Source organism: Papilio xuthus, unplaced genomic scaffold (assembly GCF_000836235.2).
Source record: "Papilio xuthus unplaced genomic scaffold, Pxut_1.1 DF827597.1, whole genome shotgun sequence".
Taxonomy (NCBI): domain Eukaryota; kingdom Metazoa; phylum Arthropoda; class Insecta; order Lepidoptera; family Papilionidae; genus Papilio; species Papilio xuthus.
In genome coordinates, this window is record NW_013531052.1 from 2,175,449 (window position 1) to 2,194,123 (window position 18,675).

Below are 18,675 nucleotides of genomic sequence, written 5' to 3' on the forward strand. Positions count from 1 at the left end.
GAATAGTTTTTATAGTTATTAGGATGCAGTTAAGTTTAAGAGCAGCGTCAATATTAATATGGATGTTTTCCTTTAAGTCTTACTTCTTGCTAATTATATAAATGCGAATAGATGTTAGTAGGGATACCTACTCCTTAAGGACTACATGGATCTCGCCGAAATTTGGAATTTCAGGTGTAGATTATAGTCTGGAAGATCACATAGGTTAATAATTATAATAAGTTTTTTTATTCCACGCAGACGGGGTCGCGGGTAACAGCTAGTATAAAGTAAAACATGTCTTTTCATTTTATTACTCTTTAATGAAAAATAAAACATATTCATAACTGGAGGTATATGTTTATTACATTTATCCCTAAATATACACATAATTTATTTTAATAAAGGATATACGAAATATAAAAGAGTAAATAATTTAGCATTAAACGTTTTAGAAATGGATAAATCTATCTTATTAACTACCAATGAATGGAAATTTGATATTGAATTGCAAATTTCAACTTAGTTTACTGTTCTCGACATTTTTAATTCATATCTTTGTAAACGTTGTATTTATCTTTTAAATAATTATTAGATTTTTATTTTTTTGCACGCGTGAATTCGAGAGTAGCTGGAGCTTTATCTTGTTTTCGAGAAGATATGTTACGGTCTCTTATCGAACGTTATCACTAAGTTTGAAAAACAATACAAGTTTACATTCAACGTGGGGGTTCATGACCTTGAAACCTAACCTAAGTAAAGATTCAAACGGGTCGTCATATTTTTTTCTGCATGTCAAAAATTGATTGATTGAAAACCTGCGCCCGATTTACTTGACAATATTTTAAATAGTTAATCTCGGCGGCTTAATCGTATTAGCTCTATAGGCAATTACATATCCACCCCAATACCAGCTTCTTCCATTTGACCGCATACAACACAGAGTTACTGGAATCGTCAACGACCGAGCCTTTACTGATCGGCTTGATTCTATGGCCTTGCGGGGCGATATCAGTCTCCTTGGTGAGGCAAGAGAATCATGTCAATTCCTTGTTGTGGCTGTCCATTGGTGTCGTTGATCACCTACGTAAAACGACGTAGAATTTACGCATCTAAATAATTTAAATCCTGATCAATAAATAGTGCAAAAGATCGCGCTTAGCAAAAAACAACGTCTTATTTTCTCATGTAGTTATTTATACGTATTATTTACCCTTTCATCTTTGAATATTCATTTCGACAACGCCAAGCCAAATTGTTTCGCTAAGAGCTCATTAAGCTTGTTTTGAGGAGTGCAGAGCGCCGCTTTTGTTTGTTTTAAAATTACATTTTAGAAATTTAATTAGACTTAACTGAATAATACAATTTCAGCTTTATTACAGATTTAAGGAACAATAGTAATAAATTACCACAAAAATATTAGGCATAATTTGATATGAGAAATACAAAATACGAACTGTTAAAAGCACAAATTTCTAATTCGTAGACATCAAAAGTCTTAGTTTAGAAATTAAATTTTCTTTTTATCATGATTTTCTTAACTCTTGGCATATCTGCCTTATGCATTCTTAAGCCAAATGATATGTTCCATAAAATCTTGATAGGGTAGGGTACATAATACGTATGTTATTAAATAAAAAGTTATTTAATAGGATTTGACTTTTATTTATCGGATATTTCACATAGCAACTCATACCCGATTTATAATATTCACCACAACGTAATTTAAATTTTACAATGTCTAATGTTCGTTGTATAATTTCTAATGTCCCTCGTCGATGGTCATGACGTCAGTGTCGGGCTCGTAGTGCATATCGAGCACGCGCGTGCGCAGAATCTGCTTGTACACGAAGGCGGACTTGCGCGGCGTACGCGTGCGCTCCGGACTCTCGTAGTCCACCTCGTACAGACCAAAGCGCTCACTAGGAATAAAAAGTAAAACATTATTGACCTATATTAGTAAAACAAAGAAACAAATTTACTTTTTAATTTACTACATATTTTGTATTGAATTTACATATTTGCAATATTTTGTTCTTTTTGTTAATAACTGAGAGATAAGGAACAATAGAAAGTATAGTATAGTCATATCCATCTCTATTAGAAAAATCTTTAAGGCATCTTTTTTTCGGTATTTAATAACAAAATGAAACTCATAATAACACTTACGTATAACCTTGCATCCACTCAAAGTTGTCCATAATACTCCAGGCGGCGTAGCCTTTGATGTCAGAGCCTTCATCCATAGCATCCAGCATAGCACTCAAATACTTTCTATAATACGCAATTCTATCGTCATCGATCAAACCGCCGTAACTTGAGTACCCATTCTCAGTGATATACACCGGTGGGTTATTGTATTTCTCTCTGATATCTGTTAGTAATCTGTAGAAACCATCAGGCACCACCTGAAAAACAACATACGCCTTAATCTTAGAGAATCCTCTAAGGGCTCGATGTGATATTATGAAATTATTTTGAATGCAATATTGAAAGGCCCCTTCTATACAATTGCTACTGGGGTACTAGGAACACTTTTTAAAACACAATAAGAACTCAATATACAAACTAACCTTAAGAAAACTTGATGCGCCGTGCTCCCACTCACTGGACTGATAAGGAGCAGCGTTCATATCGTCATAGTAAGAGGGAACATTATGATAATTGTTTAGAGATTCGTTCCTGTAAACAATGTACGTGCTGTAGTGGTTCAAACCAAAGAAGTCGGAACTTCCTCGGACGTAATCAATTTCTTCAGGCGTGAACTCCGGCAATCTCGACCTTGGAAAGCCTTGCTCTGTACTTTTAGCTCCAATCCTCTCCCTCATAACTGGTGGGAAGTCGCCAGCTTCCGAAAAAATAGGATGCGCGTATTGTCCCCACTGTAAAAGTAATATTATTTTCATCTTTTTTTTTAAAACGTTATAAGACACATCATTTCATTCGTAGGTTGACAAGATTTGTGACGTTGCTTGGTAAAAAGCAACTAAAGTGTAGTTTGAACAAATAAAAATATTAGCAACGAATAAACCTCGTACCATTACAAATAAGCAACAAAAATATAAAGTTCAAAGTTGTAAAGTTAAAGTCAATTACCTCGAACTCGATAACTTCTGCAGCCGCTTCGACATCAGCGTCCGTTTCCGGATAGTACCATTGAGCACTTAATGTTATCCCAATAACTCCATTTTGCGATGGTCGGTACTCCTCATTATAGATGTGGTAAGCCTTGGCATGAGCCATTAACAAGTTTTTAGCGCACATGTATTCAGCCATGCCTTGAATGTTAAGACGTGGTGCTTTCGTTACGGTCCCGTAGCCCTGGTAGCAAACTTCTCGAGGTTCGTTCATAGTTATCCAGTATTTGACTCTATCGCCAAAACTTTCAAATGCAACACGAGCGTAATCAGCAAACCAGTCGACAATGTATGGGTTGGTCCAGCCGCCCATTTCTTGCAATTTCTGTGGTAAATCCCAGTGGTACAATGTAATCATCGGTTCGATGTTATATTTAAGCATTTCATCAATCAAATTGTTGTAGTACTGTATCCCAGCCTCGTTTATTTTATCCGGGAAGCTGGTCGGTAGGATTCGTGACCACGATAAAGAGAATCTGTAGAAATCGAGTCCCAGTTCGCGCATCATCTCGACGTCGCGTTTATATAAATGGTAGGAGTCATCAGCAACGTCTCCGTTAGAACAATCCGCTATGGAGCACGGATCAGTATGTGTTAAACGATCCCAAATATTTTCAGCCTTGCCTATAAATAATAAAAAATCTTACAATGTACAGATCAATACAATTATGCACCATGGGCTTTTTATTAATAAGAAGAGTAAAAATAAACATAATCATACCATCTTCATCCCAACCACCTTCGATTTGGTATGAAGCTGTGGCTGCGCCAAAAACAAACGAATCTGGGAATTTTCTCACATCATGTCGGCTAACATTGATGTTACTTGCACTTGATAAAGCCAGCAGCGAAATAAACACACTACGAACAAAATGTAATAGAAAATGTCAGTTATAAGTAAAATTAAAATAATAAATAAAAATAAAGTAAACTAACAATAATCTAACGTTTGATATCATCGTAGCAGCTAACACAAGTGTTAAATCTGATACATAAGTATACCGGGCTATAGATAAGTACAGTATATATATGCTGTTGAGATGTAATAAGACGGAAATATATATCTATAGATAACAGATACTGTTTCGCGAATATTGAACCGAAAATCAAGTGATAAAATTATACGATTTTTTTAACAAAAACCTTGGATAACTAAAAGTGATTAAATATAGCATCATAACTGATACCAATAAGGAATGTTCTGTGTAATTTTCTAGGAGAATATTCCGTTACAAAAAGTAAAAAAAAAACTATATCATTAAAATTTTTAAAGAAAATGTTTAATACAGTGACTTTTTAGGTAAACTATTATACTTCTTTATATACACTTTGCGTTGAAGATTCGTGCTTATTATACACGATAATGTTTTTAAGAGAAACACATTGTTTTTTTATTTAAAAAAAAGAAACAGTAGTTTTTAAAAGTAATTTATTTTATGCTTAAAATTAATGTCCCTCGTCGATGGTCATGACGTCAGTATCGGGCTCGTAGTGCATGTCGAGCTCGCGTGTGCGCAGAATCTGCTTGTACATGAAGGCGGACTTACGCGGCGTACGCGTGCGCTCCGGACTTTCGTAGTCCACCTCGTACAGACCGAAGCGCTCACTAGAAAAGAAAAAAAAATATGTGCGTAATACGGTAACATAGTGTCCCCGTTTAATAACATATAAAGAACTTCTTACGTTTCTGAATGTCATATTTGGCCTATTAGTAAATATATGTGAATTAAAACACGATCATCATAATTTTAAAAATTGCACTTACGTATAACCCTGCATCCATTCGAAGTTGTCCATGAGACTCCACGCGGTGTACGCTCTGATATCAGATCCTTCTTCAATAGCATTAAGCATCGCGTTAATGTATTCTTTATAGTAAGTCACACGATCATCGTCCTCCAGGCCGCCGTATGTAGCAAAACCATTCTCAGTTATGTAAATAGGGGGATTGTTGTACTCCTCTTTTATTCTTGTCAATAGCTTCTGGAAGCCCCATGGTACGCACTGTGAACATTGAGATTAACAGTGTCTATTAAATTATCCGAAGTCGTATTAATAATCCTAATTAGTATTTCTACAGCACTAATAATTTACAAGATTAAAAATCCTAAAACACATAGTACCTTTGTAAATTCAGATTGACCAATCTTCCATTCGGCCTTTTGGTATGTTAATACTTCTAAGTCATCAGCAAATGACGGAGCATCATGGTGACCGTAAACAGATTCATTCCTGTAAACTATGAATGTAGAGTAATGATTGAGACCGAAGTAATCGGAGCTGCCGCGTACATAATCAATTTCCTCAGGAGTGAACTCCGGTAATCTGGATCTAGGATAGCCCTGTTCTTCGCTCTTGGCAGCTATCTTTCTTCTCATAGATGGAGGGAAGTCCCCTGTCTCGGAGAAGACAGGGTGTGTATACTGTCCCCACTAGAGAAATGAAATCAAATTAACAAAAATGTAGTAGTAATAGTTACCATTTTATATGGATTTAAAAAATCTAATTTAATTTAAATAACATTCAATTTGGTTATTAAATAACCAAAAACCTTCGAATCTAGTTTAGTATAAACCAGGTAAAAAAACATGTAACAACACATTTTATTTATTTACCTGGAAGTCATTGTTGTCGTTAGCAGCTTCAATATCATTATCAGTTTCCGGTTCGTACCATTGCGCGCTGTATGAGATGAAAATGACACCCTCTTGACTAGGTCTGAACTCTTGGTCATAGATATGATATGCTCTAGCGTGGGCGAGGAGCAAATTCTTAGCGCACATGTACTCAGCTACACCTTTACTGTTTAGAACCGGCGCTTTCACAACATCACCATATCCCTGGTTACATACTTGATACGGCTCATTTATGGTAATCCAATATTTAACTCTATCACCGAAAAGTTCGAACACTGTTCTTGCGTAGTCACCGAACCAGTCGACGATATGTGGGTTGGCCCAACCACCCATTTCTTGCAGTTTCTGGGGCAGATCCCAATGATAAAGAGTTATCATCGGTTGGATGTTATACTTCAGCATTTCATCGATCAGATTATTATAGTATTGCACACCCGCCTCGTTTATCTTGTCCGGGAAACTCGTAGGTAAAATTCTAGGCCAGGATAGAGAGAATCTATAGAAATCTAGACCTAATTCTCGCATCATTTCGACGTCTCGTTCATAAAGATGATAGGAGTCATCGGCAATATCACCGTTGGAACAATCCTTGATGATGCAAGGGTTATTGTGAGTTAGATGATCCCAGATATTTTCTGCCTTGCCTAAATCAAACAAAGTTTACAATACAATGAAATGAACTACAATCAATTCTAAAGAATACATATTAAAATGTGTTTACCATCTTCGTCCCACGCTCCTTCTACTTGGTACGAAGCCGTCGCAGTTCCAAAAAGAAATCCGTCAGGAAATTTCCTTACATCGTGTCTCGAGCCATGGCTTTTGCACTCGTACGTTGAGAAGCATAGGATAGTAAAACTAAAAAAAAAATTAAGAGGAAGTCATGTAAAACAATATCATCTCGAAAATATTTTTATATTGCTACTAGCTTTTGCCCGCAACTCCGTCTGTGCAGAATTAAAAAAGGGTAAAAATATCTCATGCATAGTCGAGATTATGTTCTGTATTTGTTCTACCCTATTTTACTACTGTTGAAGGAATATGTTACATGAATGAATGTGTTTAAATTAGGAAATAATTGAAAAAACTACTCACATTAAAAAGATATTGTATAAAATTTCCATTTTTACATATCTTCCAGCTCTATGGAACGACACGAGTACATAAAAGTTTCAAGTTTATATACAGTCTATCTAGATATGGCTATCTTTCTAAGATAGTCTCAAGATTCGTATATCGCTATTGATATCTGTGTACAAGTTTACAAATAACTTTTAAATCGATCACCGTTTTATCTCTAGATGTTTTTCAAATTTATCTTGTTACATAAAGATGCAATAATATCTCACCAACGTATTATATAACTTACAACAATGCTGATAATTATATTGGTAAACACATCACATACATATTCATTAATTTATGTTTTCTAGTTTACTATTAATACTGTATTTAAGAAGTAAATGCATGTGTTGTTGGATAGCGGCGGAGGGTCGCGCGCTGAGCGATGGCGGCGCGGTGCGCGGCGTTGGCGCTGGCGTGGTGCGCCTGCGCCGCCGCGCCAGCCGCGCCACTCACGGCCTCTGCGACAGCCGCGTCTTCCGCGCCGCCCGGCACGCAGCCTCCGCCCTTGCGCACCTGCGACACCTTGCTGCTGCGCAACCCGCCGCCCATGCCCCCGGTACGCACTATGCTACATATACAGTGCCCAGATGTATTTATACATACATATTAAAGATACTCATAAAATAGAAAAAAATATCAAATGATATTTAATGACAAAATAAGTTCTAAGCTCTTAAGTAATTTAATTTAGAGACCGTATAAAATTTGTAAAATATTATGTATTCAAGTGGCATGTCGACAAGAGTTTCTGTTTCGCAAAGGTTGAATTAAGGCACGTGCGTCTTGCCGAATCGAAGAAAATTAGTTTTAAGCCTGGCCCGGCCCTCGCTCGCGTCCCCTTCCGAACAGAGGACGTCAATCGTTTGTTTCATAGACCCTTAGAATAAGTAATTTTTTTCTACGTCCAGGGAGTTTAAAAGCTTTTATATTTATTGGAAAAACCAGGTTGTTCAACTACATCAAGTGGAAAGTTAATTATGGAATTAATATTCGTTAGGGAACTGTAATCCTTTGCTCTGCCACCAACATCCTAACAACGAAAAAATTCCATAATAATTGTTATCACTTAGTATTTTAGTACTAAATTGTATTATATCTAAGTTGGCGAAAGTTCTTGCGTCCGAAACCAAAAGCCACTTGAATAGGGTATTAAATGAAGACGGCAGAATTTTGATGTTTTATTGATGGTGTCAGCATGTGCGCGAGCACGAGGCGGCTGTTGCGCAGACGGCTCGTGCGCTGGCCGAGCTGGTGGAGGCGGGCGCGGCGGACGAGGCGCGCGCAGCGGCGTTGGCCCGCGCGGCTGCACGAGCTCCGCTGCTACCACCGCCCGCCGCCGTCGCGCTTGGTGCGCCGCAGCTGCACCTTGGTGTGCTCTACCGCGCAGACCCGCCGCCGCCACGCCTCTTCATCTTCCAGCAGAACAATTCCATCGCGTTGCAACTCTTCTGGAGAAGCCTCGCCTCGGCATGGAACGCGAGCGCCGTGATCTGGTCCAACGCGTGGTTCTCATGCGAGGAGGACGGTGGCAGCTGGTGGAGTGGCGCGGCGGCAGCGCGAGGCGTGGGCGGGGCGCGGGCGGCGGCCGCGATCTTTCGCCGCCTGGACGCCGTGCCATGCGAAGAGACCATGTACGAGTGGCTCGGCGGGCCGCCGCCCTGCGATCCTGCCACCACGGAGTGCCGAGCCGTGCCAGTTTTTGGTTCGTCGGAGCGACGTTTAGAGGTTAAATAATTAAACACACAAATTAATTAATTTTTGTCTTGAAAGTACATTGTACTATTTTTTTGTTAAATTAGTATGAGTGCGAATGCCGCGCGGGTTATTGGCGCGCGGGTCGCTGGCGAGTGCGCGGCGCAGCGTTGGGCGCGAGGCTCAGCTGCGTGTCGTGCGCGCTGGCGCCCGCGGAATGCGAGTCACAAGCACACCGCGAGGCCTTGATGCCCGCCAATTTCGCCGGCATACTGCTTTGCTTCGTTATAGGAATAATAATTTTTAAAAAGCGAAAATGTAAAGTAAGTAGTCGAACATACTGTATAACCTACATCTTGGTGTTACTAATTCTTAGTTGTCCTACTAATGCTGATACATACGATATCTCTGTCCTCTATTACTATGCTAAACACACGTCGCTCTTATTTAATATACTCATATGTTTTAAACATTAACTAATTAATTTTGCAGGCGGTTGCGATGTGGACAGTACTGGAGGTGGTTATCTTCGGGGCCATGCTGATGTACGCTTCTGTAAGTACAAAGATCATATTTGTTAGAATAGTTACATGCAAGCAATATGTTCCTTGGTCTACCGAGAATACATTGCATATAATAATTAAATAAACATAAATTTAGTTGAAACTTGAAACGCTCAGAATATATAGAGTTAGTACTCGTTTATGATAAAAGGAATAGCAAGCACTTCAGGGGGCCGTTCAAAGGGAGCAGATATCTTAGCAAGAATTGTCAAAATATACATAAGTACATAGATATAGCTTGACATCTTTGGCGGAAATCTACCAAATTCCTACCACTTCATTATTATCTCGAGTGCTAGTAGTTGTTGTTGTTATGTTTGTTTTTCGTGCGTCACAAGTGCGAGTTTGTTATAATTACGTAACCGAGTATATCATGGACATTGCTGTAGCTTCTTATTATTAAGAGTTTTATTAACAAATTTTACTCAATTTGTAAAAAATATTTTTGTCAGGCGGCATCGCAGTTCATAGCGCAAGCGAGATTGCGTTGCATCGTAGGCGCGTGGTTACGCGAGCTCGGCTTCGTAGCGTGCTACGGGTCTGTAGTGCTACGTCTGTGGGTGCTGCTCGCAGAATTTCGTACCAGGAAGGCGCATCGTTGGACTCCAAAAGATGGCGAGGTACCATTTTTATTGTAATCTAATAAAATAAATAAACTAAGTAGTAGGTACTTAGTTTGTTGCTGCAAATTTATAATATTGGCAAATTTTGCAAGGTGCTACGCGTGGTGGGTGCGATGTTGGCGGGGTGCGCGTGTTACCTGGCCGCGTTCACGGCGACGACGGCGTGCGCTGGGGACGAGCTGGACGCGGTGGGCTGCGTGCGCGCCGCCTGGCATCACGTCACCGGTGCCGCGGAGCTGCTTCTTCTTATCGCCGGCATGCGCACCGCACACGCTGCGAGGAACGCTAATGTTCCCTTCCAGGTAAACATATGATCTACTTAGTAACCGTAAAGAGTGCATTTTCATTTTTACTTCTTTGTCTACGTCTAACTTATCAACAGGAAACTATAATGAAAGCTCTGTTCACATACAAGCAAATTGAAAAAGTTAAAATAGTAAGGTTGATCCAGACTAACTTAGTAAAAATCTTGACTTGGTCCTATCTATTTACAGGAGCGCACTTGGCTGGCGGTGGCGCTGTGGGTGGAGATCGCATGCGGCGCGACGTGGCGGCTGGTGGCAATGGTGGGCCACGCACCGGAGACATCTGCGCTGGCCGCCACAGTGCGCGCGCATCTCTCCGCCGGCACTGCGCTCGCCTGTGTCCTCGCGCCCCGGCTCTGGCACGGCTACCGCACTAGGTCATTGGCGCAAGAGGCAAGTAATAAATAATAAATCGTTTATTAAGGCAACAAAAGTATGGTTCGATTCCAAAGTAGTAGTACGCCTAATTTCATTTTTCTAAACTCGTATTAGTAGTTGTATTGAACAACAGTGAATTTTCTGTTGACGAATTTTTCAAAAAATGCACGTTCGTGAACATACTGTGTTGCAGGTGTCGCGGCGCGGACCGGCGGAGGGTTTCGGCGCTGAGGGCGAGGAGGAGCCGACGTCGGAGGAGGTGCGCGCGGAACTGAAGCGGCTGTACGTGCAGCTGGAGATCCTGCGCAACAAGACGCTGCGCTGCGACAACCCGCACATCAGTCGGCGCCGCGGCGGCAGGAAACCACCGCACAGGCGCTTTTCGCTGCAGGTATGTATGAGGATACTAACAGGAAAGGGAAAATTAAACGACTCTGATATTGCGACAATTTTGCTACGTATGTAAAATGAGGAACAGAAGAGTGTTATGTATAAGTAGCCTCACTTATTGTATATATCATTACGATACACATTTATCACTGATGAAGCAAAAGCAAATGTGTAAATTAAACACGCTTATAAGGTAGATAAGTACATACTTAAATAAGGGAATATTATGTTACTTAACAATTACTATTATATAATACATAAAAAGCTCTATATGTGGTAAAACCAGCATAAACGCAAAATAAATATATCAAAATATCTTAATGCATAATCTAATGTCATTCTTTTTGTAAACGTATCTGTGATGTACCAAAAAATTGTTGTCCCATTTTGTAGCTATCCAATCTATTTCGTCTCCTGATCCAAAAATACAACGTCTTATTAATTGTATAACGTTAACTAGTGCATTTAACCCTTCGTAAAATAATTTAGGAATAGACCATTTCCATTATCTTTATCTGTTCGGGATGAAAGTAAATTAATCAATATATACTCGACCCCTTTATATCGGTGTTAATTTTCATTTCCATTAATCAAATGTTTCATATTCCATCCTTCTCCGACTTTAGAAAAAAGGCAGCCGCGAAAAGGTAAGGAAGGTATAAATGTACCGCATGTGAAGAAATGTGGCCCCGCATGCCCCAACATACCCTCCCGGCGAAGCACCGACTTGCTCAGCACTGCCCTATCTACCCCTGCCTTTGTATGCTTTCCTTGTTACTTTGTTGTGAAAAAAATACGGACCGGAACAAACTTTTTAAATCATTTATACTGAATATGACATTTTATGTTTCTGCTCTTATGTTTTATACAATGTATCGTCAGCTATTTGTTTTAATACACTTGCTTTCATCCTTGTTAAGTCTGTAAAATATGACGTAGTTAAAACATTCAAAGAAAAACGCAATTTCTTAACTATGACCACTTTTTTCATGATACAATTTAAAAAAATGCCTTAACGTCATGGCGATATTTCTTTTTAAAATAATAAACATTCGGTATATCAAAAAGCAATTAAAAACGGCTACACTCATGTATAGGATGGAGTTGAAACCCGGTTAAACTATAAGTGAGTGTGGCCTTTTTATTTAGTTAATAAATAATATCTTAAAATCATTTAAATTGCCTTATCCATAGGCTCTGCAAGCGCGACGTGGATGCAAGAATAAACCGGGCGCGAGCGCTAGTATGGCGGAGGCGAGCGAGGCGGGCGATGCTTCTAGAACTCCAGAAGATTCCGTTTGCTCTGGAGAAGGTCCATCGCATTACACCGACGCAGATCAAGCATAGTCATATGATCCGCCATAAGATAAAAGATTTTTTATCATTGTTGTTAAATTTAAGTGAACGGCAATATGAATTTGTTGTAATCGCGAGAAATTTTGTACGGAAATGAATACGTATTGACTGTTGTTGAATAATTTATATCAATTTAGTAGTTGTCCCTTTAAATCACACAATATACCATATCTAATTATGACGTGTCAAATGAATCTCTAATTTATTTAGTTACGAATACGTACTAGTCCAAATTATTTTACCAATTGCATTTAAAACACATAGTTATTTTTTTATAATTTTTTTTATATTTCCAAATATCTTTCCTTCCCTAAAATCCATCTCTGTCCATTGTCCGTCACTATTTTTGTTTTTTAATTACAAAATTTTTTTCTAGTCTTTTTCGGAAGTTTAATCTTTGACCTATGATTATACATTTTAGATAGTTTTTTTTAAATGTTCAAGGGAATATGCGCTGGCCTCGCTGTTCCTTAAATTCTAATGTAAGTTTCAAATCTATGTATGTAATTGTTATCCTAATGTGTATCCTATAGTATTCTGAGTAAAAACAAACCATATCCTACATATTAGCTTGAAATGTGGTAAATAGAAATAGAAGCGTAAAAGCTACAATCATTCATAACTGTTCGATGTCTGGTCAACATATGTGGGCATTTTTAATAGTTTTTCTTCTACTATGAAATATATGTGTATATAATTCTGAATCTTTAAATGTTTAAATACTCTATGTATGTGTATTATTGTACATTTCTTATATCTTTATCGCTATATCTTTATGTAAAAACAAAGAAGACGTTATGTTGCCTATAAAATATTGAATTCGTTTATTTAAAAATTAAAAAATGTCTAATAAATAGATCGTAATGGCAATCGATAAAAAAGATCCGTAAAAAAAAAGTAAAAACAATTTTAATCATCAACGATCGAATATTGGTTTTGGCCTTTCCTAATTAGTTTTAATTGTATTTTATTTGTTTAAAATACAGAACTAAGATTCTTCATCGTTATTGGAATAAATGTTAATTCTTGATTTTTTTGTGTTCCTTATATCTATTTATCCGTGGATTTTATTGCTGTTTGTAAATATTAAAACGTAATAAGAAATAAAAAGGAATGTTGTATAACTGTGTAGTTTTATTTATATCCGTTCATTACTTTTTAGGTTCTATCCGTGGGTTTCTGAGACGTTTAAAACAATAATCACAGGATAAAGATATGTTTTATACAGATATTTTGGTCCCAGAAACCCACGGTATATCGCCCAATATTTTTTAAACCAACAAGCAGTTCTTTAGGAAGGCTCACGAAGATATTTTCGTTGTCATAATTTGTAAAATGTAATTAAAAAATATATTTCAATCCATACATTATTAATAGAAGAAATAGAATTTTTATTCACACACACACAAATATACCAAAAATTGTATACATTGTGAAAACGTTAGACTCTAGGCATAATGATAGCATTCATATTTCGTTTACCGCTTTTAGTTTCTAGCAACAAAGACGCATCATATTTGGTTGCTAAGCAACTGCTGTCAGTTACGCCTTGTAACAAAAATAAAGATATTATTTTATTATTATTATAATAAAGTAAAATGTCGCATAGAGACGTAACGTGGCAACGGTGCAAGTTCCATCCGCATTACACAAAGGACAATAACGTCAATATTTTTAAATTAGGATTGTTATTTGTCAAAGTTAGCACGTGGTTTCCGATCTAAGTGAAAGTGTTAAACAAAACACACAAATTGTATTTGTTTGTTTCGGATTTCGAATATGTCAGGTGAGTTGATTTTATTCATAACTTTTATAATCTTACTAATATCATAAATGCGAAAGTTTAGATAGATAGATGGATGGATGGATGTTTGTTTGAAGGTATCTCTGAAACGGCTGAACGGATCTTATTGACATTTGGTATAGATGTAGATCATAGTCTGGAAGAATACGTAGGCCTTATTAAGTTTTTTTTAATCAAACGCATACGAAGTCGGGGGCGACAGATAGTATTAGTATAAAGCGATAATTAGATGGAAATGACAATAAGCCACGGAAAAGAAACGACTTTTTTGGTATCAATAACTTAACAGATTTGCACAAGCTTTTTCTATAAAAGTAACTAGCTGTCGCCCGCGACTCCGTCCGCGCGGTATTAAAAAAACATAATTAGAAGTCTATGTGTTCTTCCAGGCAATGTTCTATAAGAACGCCAAATTTCACCGAGATCCATTCAGCCGTTCTGGAGATACCTTCAAACAAAAATTCATCCAACCATCCAAACATTCGCATTTATAATATTAGTAAGATTAAACCGAATTAAGTCAATTACTAATTTTATATTGTATACATATGTATACTAACGAAACTAAATAATAAATATTGAAGGTAAGGTTTATCTATACATAGTTTTATACATATATGCACGTTATACATTATCTACTTCCGGTATCGTGATAGTTAACGGACACAAGTTACGCACGCGGATATTGCAACGGGCGGATATGCGTTTGAACTGCACGCAACTTGCCTCAACCAATAACTTTAACATATTCAACGCCTGATATTTATAACTAGGTCGCTTTAATCAAGAGAAGAGGCCATAATCCCCGGTTAATTTATGTTTTATAACTGTTTTTCAAAGATAATGACAAGTACTATATGTTTTATAAAGATTTTTATCTTAGAAGCCAATGGTTAGTGCATTTGCGAAATTGTAGACAAGAACATATGTAATCGTTTATTATTCTAGATGAGCAATTCAGAGGTTTAATATTACGATTTACTACATAATAAGTAAAAACAACAAAACTGCATAGAACATTTATTATAAGCAACTATTCGGTAGCTAAGAAAACAAATAACAATTTTCAGTGACTTTGACGAATTGATTGAAAATGATTCCAACAATTCATCAAACATTCAATATCATTGAAGTTAGTTTCAATCAGATATCGACGTGAAAATAGATTTTTAAGTCACACTTTCAATAATTTACATTCATGCAAGAATTGGTAGTGTCTTTATTTTTATCTTTTATATATAATAATATATGATACGTTTATATATACTTTTTTGAATTGAAGGTTTATCGTTCGTGATGCGATAGGTACTAAATAATTTACCTAACATTAAACTTATAAAAATGTAAAAACATAACCTAACTAGACATATCATTTTAATGCATGCATTTTTTCAAATACACTTGTTATTGAAAATACTTTTGAAAACATATCTTTACAAAATATTTACCTAAACACTGCTGATAAAAAATAATTAAATTCACATTTTAGGTTTAAAAATAGATTCTATAAGTACATGGCTACTGATTCCAATGCCGTTTGTTCAAAATTCAAATATAAACATGGTTTGTGTATAAGCGAATTGTTTTAGCTTTCAATTGACTCAATATAAAATGAACGGATGGCGTGTTGTGTAAACGATTTCCCTGAGGTAACGCTACTGCACTTATCGCTTATCGTCCAATCTACTCGATATTGCATACACTGATTTTTAAACTTAAGTCTCACGCCTTCAACATCAGTCGGAAATATGGAAGCCTTGGTTGACGACCTGGATCATACAACCATATACAAAAGAAATCAAGACTGTACTTTAATTTTTCAATCATTGTATATCTCAATAAATCTAATCACACAACTCAAATACTCAAGTGTTAATTGAAAATAGAGATATAACTTTTTCCTTATTGCCCCTTTTAAGTATTTTACTGGTGCCGGTACTACATTCCTTTTTTCCTGGCATCGTTCGACACTTTTAGAATCACCGTTTTAAAACTACCTGTATATATTTTAAAATCATTTAATTCGAATCTTATTAGGTGATAAGTAGGTTTCTAGGTAGAAATCATCATCTATTTCCTTTGTTTTGTAAATAGATAGCGAGGAAAGCGATGGAGAAGGCGGTCTTGGGAATCTGAACCGCTTGATAGTCCGCCCGCCGGGACACAGCGGTAAGGCGAAGCGCGGTCACCTGTGCTTCGATGCAGCGTTCGAGTGCGGTAACCTGGGCAGAGCGGATCATATCACAGAACTAGAGTACGATCTCTACATCAGACCGGACACCTGCAGACCTAGAGCCAGGTTCTGGTTCAACTTTACTGTGGAAAATGTTAAACAGGACCAGGTATTTGATTTCATTAATCGCGACAACTAAATGATAGACAATGAGCTTACGAGCTCAATATAAATAAATTTAAGACCTATGCCAGTATAGCAATAATATGTGTATAATCATTTTCAGAGAGTCATCTTTAATATTGTTAATTTTGGCAAAGAATTTACGTTATACGATAAAGACATGACACCACTGGTTAGATCAACTTCGCGGCAGAAATGGTGAGTTAGGACCTTCTTTTCTCGTCGGTTTCTTGTGTTCTTTATACCACCTTTCTTTAGTATTGGATGAATGTGGAGATTATAAGTCAGATTTGTACGACCCCGACCGCTTCAGCTCACTTTCGCTAAAAATTCCTTATGTTAACCTCCTTAAATTTATCTTTTCTAACCGTCTAATCGTATTATAGTATTTATCTTAAATCTACTGAAGCGACTATTTAACTAAACCCCTCAATTTACTCTTCGTGCGGCAATAAGAGAGTCTAATTTAGTTGTTATTCCCAGGCAGCGAATACCTAGACGTCTTATATTCTATCACAAATCACTAGTACATCGAGGACGCAAGATCCTCAGCCTGGCGTTTGGATTCGATCGCGAAGAAGATGTATATCAATTTGCTGCTGCGGCACCGTACTCCTATTCGCGGCTCCAGAAATATTTAGCTACGTGGCAGAAAAAAGCGGAGAGCTTCGCTACAAGAGAAACAATCGCACAATCAACGGTAACGCAAATAAACTTGAAGAAATATTAATTAGAAATTCTGAAGGAATTAACTTTATTTAACCTTTAAAATAGATGTGATGTTCTTGTGATGAAAAAAACCTAGCCAAAGGATGAAACCCCTTTCTTTTGAACTTGTATATTTGCTTGTTATGTATTGTATATGTTGTCTTTTAGCAAAAACGTCAAATTGATCTAATTACTATTGGAGATTTAAATGTAAAGGAATCGGAAAGTAAGGAGGAAAACTTGATAAAAACAAAGAGTAGTGACATGAAGAAGCGAGTGGTGCTTGTGATTGCCCGAGCGCACGGCGGGGAACCGCCGGCGTCATACATCTGCCAAGGTAGTTAGTCAATTGCTCAAACGAGTTTCAAATCTAAAGTAGTTTGCATGTACCTAATAGTTATTTGCAAATATATTTTTTAGGATATTCAATATGTTACCAATCATCGTTTACCATTTTTTATAGGTTTGTTGGATTATATCATTAGTTCTGCAGAGAACGCGTCTGCTATAAGGGATCATATAGTAATTCAGGTAAAGACTTTTATTTTACCTTGAACGTTCTTCTTAACTTCTTCTATACTTTGTCATGATTGATGAATTTTTGATAAAAAAAAGTGTTAAACAAATTATCAACTTCGGTGGTTCATCTTGCTTAGTTTAAAGCTGTTTTTGTTTGTGTGAACGCAGGTGGTGCCCATGTTGAACCCTGACGGCGTGTTCCTGGGTAGCCAGCGCGCCGATCTCCTTGGCTCTGACCCCAACCGGAGCTGGCACCGCGCTACCACCTTCGCGCACCCACAACTCGTCGCAGTCAAAGAACATATACGGAAAATTACCAGTGAAAAAGTAAGCTTGTGGAAGTGAAAATATTGTCTTGTTTTGTTTTATATTGCTCTATTAAATTGTCTCTACAGAAGCTCCAGTTGGACTTCATAATCGACATCCACGCGGACATTAGTCATGAAGGTATCTTCGTACGCGGCAACTCTTATGACGACGTGTACAGGTGCTATCCTATTATTAATTTTTTTTCTACTACCTTTTGAGTACTTAATCAATGAAATACAAGAGACAAAGAGGAAGTCCACCTTTATTTTCGTTAATCTGTGACGATGGTAAAGGTTCGAGCGTCACGCGGTGCTGCCGAAGTTCCTGTCGCTGCGGCTGGAGGCATGGCAGGCGGAGCAATGTTTGTACAACGCGGAGCCAGCGCTGGCGGGGAGTGCACGTCGCGCGCTGACGTCGTCCGGCGTCGATGCCTACACGCTCGCCGCCTCGCTGGCCGGCAGGCGGCTCAGTCCCACAGGGCCCTATATACACTATACTGAAGATGCTTGTATCCTTTTATAGTTGTTTTTTTATTAAAAGAATTAGGAATATTCTTAAGCTTCTTACATCTAGTCAAGTTCTTTCGTCTTTTAGTACACTCGTGTATAAGAACTATCAGTAATATAAGTTCTTTAAATGTAAAAAAGATGCAAGGATAGGGAGAGGCGTTGTGAAAGCTCTGTGCGACTACTACCGCCATATAGGCATAGTACCGCCGCGGGTCGGCGCGCCTAGCAAGCGTCGCGAGACTCGCAGCCGGCGCCGGCGTAGACGTGCGCACTATGAACGCGAGAG

At 37.8% G+C, this 18,675-nt stretch overlaps 3 protein-coding genes across 3 annotated transcripts; 2 read left to right on the plus strand and 1 right to left on the minus strand.

Annotated features, from left to right (window-relative positions):
• Positions 1-1,741: 1,741 nt before the first annotated feature.
• On the minus strand, positions 1,742-6,959 carry LOC106118364 (lactase-phlorizin hydrolase-like). The gene is made up of 11 exons (XM_013313020.1): positions 6,848-6,959; positions 6,474-6,610; positions 5,732-6,396; positions 5,240-5,548; positions 4,882-5,120; positions 4,568-4,722; positions 3,838-4,002; positions 3,076-3,740; positions 2,553-2,861; positions 2,149-2,387; positions 1,742-1,901 (listed from the first exon to the last, which is right to left on the minus strand). The coding sequence occupies exons 1-11, from the start codon at positions 6,874-6,876 to the stop codon at positions 1,742-1,744; spliced, it is 3,072 nt and encodes a 1,023-aa protein (XP_013168474.1). The 5' UTR covers positions 6,877-6,959.
• Positions 6,960-7,259: 300 nt separating this feature from the next.
• Positions 7,260-12,967, plus strand: smog (G-protein coupled receptor 158 smog). The gene is made up of 10 exons (XM_013312656.1): positions 7,260-7,433; positions 8,072-8,602; positions 8,677-8,892; positions 9,062-9,124; positions 9,585-9,752; positions 9,848-10,057; positions 10,250-10,453; positions 10,632-10,829; positions 11,455-11,475; positions 12,023-12,967. Exons 1-10 carry the CDS (start codon positions 7,260-7,262, stop codon positions 12,173-12,175), a joined length of 1,938 nt encoding a protein of 645 aa, XP_013168110.1. The 3' UTR covers positions 12,176-12,967.
• Positions 12,968-13,963: 996 nt separating this feature from the next.
• On the plus strand, positions 13,964-18,288 carry LOC106118101 (cytosolic carboxypeptidase 6; the record flags this gene model as incomplete). Its single annotated transcript, XM_013312657.1, has 9 exons — positions 13,964-13,970; positions 16,083-16,330; positions 16,448-16,542; positions 16,828-17,044; positions 17,221-17,389; positions 17,516-17,583; positions 17,740-17,898; positions 17,967-18,058; positions 18,174-18,288. Coding segments are annotated over exons 1-9 (1,170 nt in total), but the record flags the coding sequence as incomplete, so codon positions are not given.
• Between the last annotated feature and the right edge of the window lie 387 nt (positions 18,289-18,675).

Coding starts and splice junctions, on each gene's coding strand:
- LOC106118364 (XM_013313020.1), bottom strand. CDS start 6,876: ATGGAAATTTTATACAATATCTTTTTAAT. Junction 6,397..6,473: donor AGGAGCGTGGGACGAAGATG/GTAAACACATTT, acceptor TGTTTGATTTAG/GCAAGGCAGAAAATATCTGG. Junction 3,741..3,837: donor AGGTGGTTGGGATGAAGATG/GTATGATTATGT, acceptor TATTATTTATAG/GCAAGGCTGAAAATATTTGG.
- smog (XM_013312656.1), top strand. CDS start 7,260: ATGGCGGCGCGGTGCGCGGCGTTGGCGCTGGCGTGGTGCGCCTGCGCC. Junction 7,434..8,071: donor ACCCGCCGCCCATGCCCCCG/GTACGCACTATG, acceptor TGATGGTGTCAG/CATGTGCGCGAGCACGAGGC. Junction 9,753..9,847: donor GGACTCCAAAAGATGGCGAG/GTACCATTTTTA, acceptor AAATTTTGCAAG/GTGCTACGCGTGGTGGGTGC.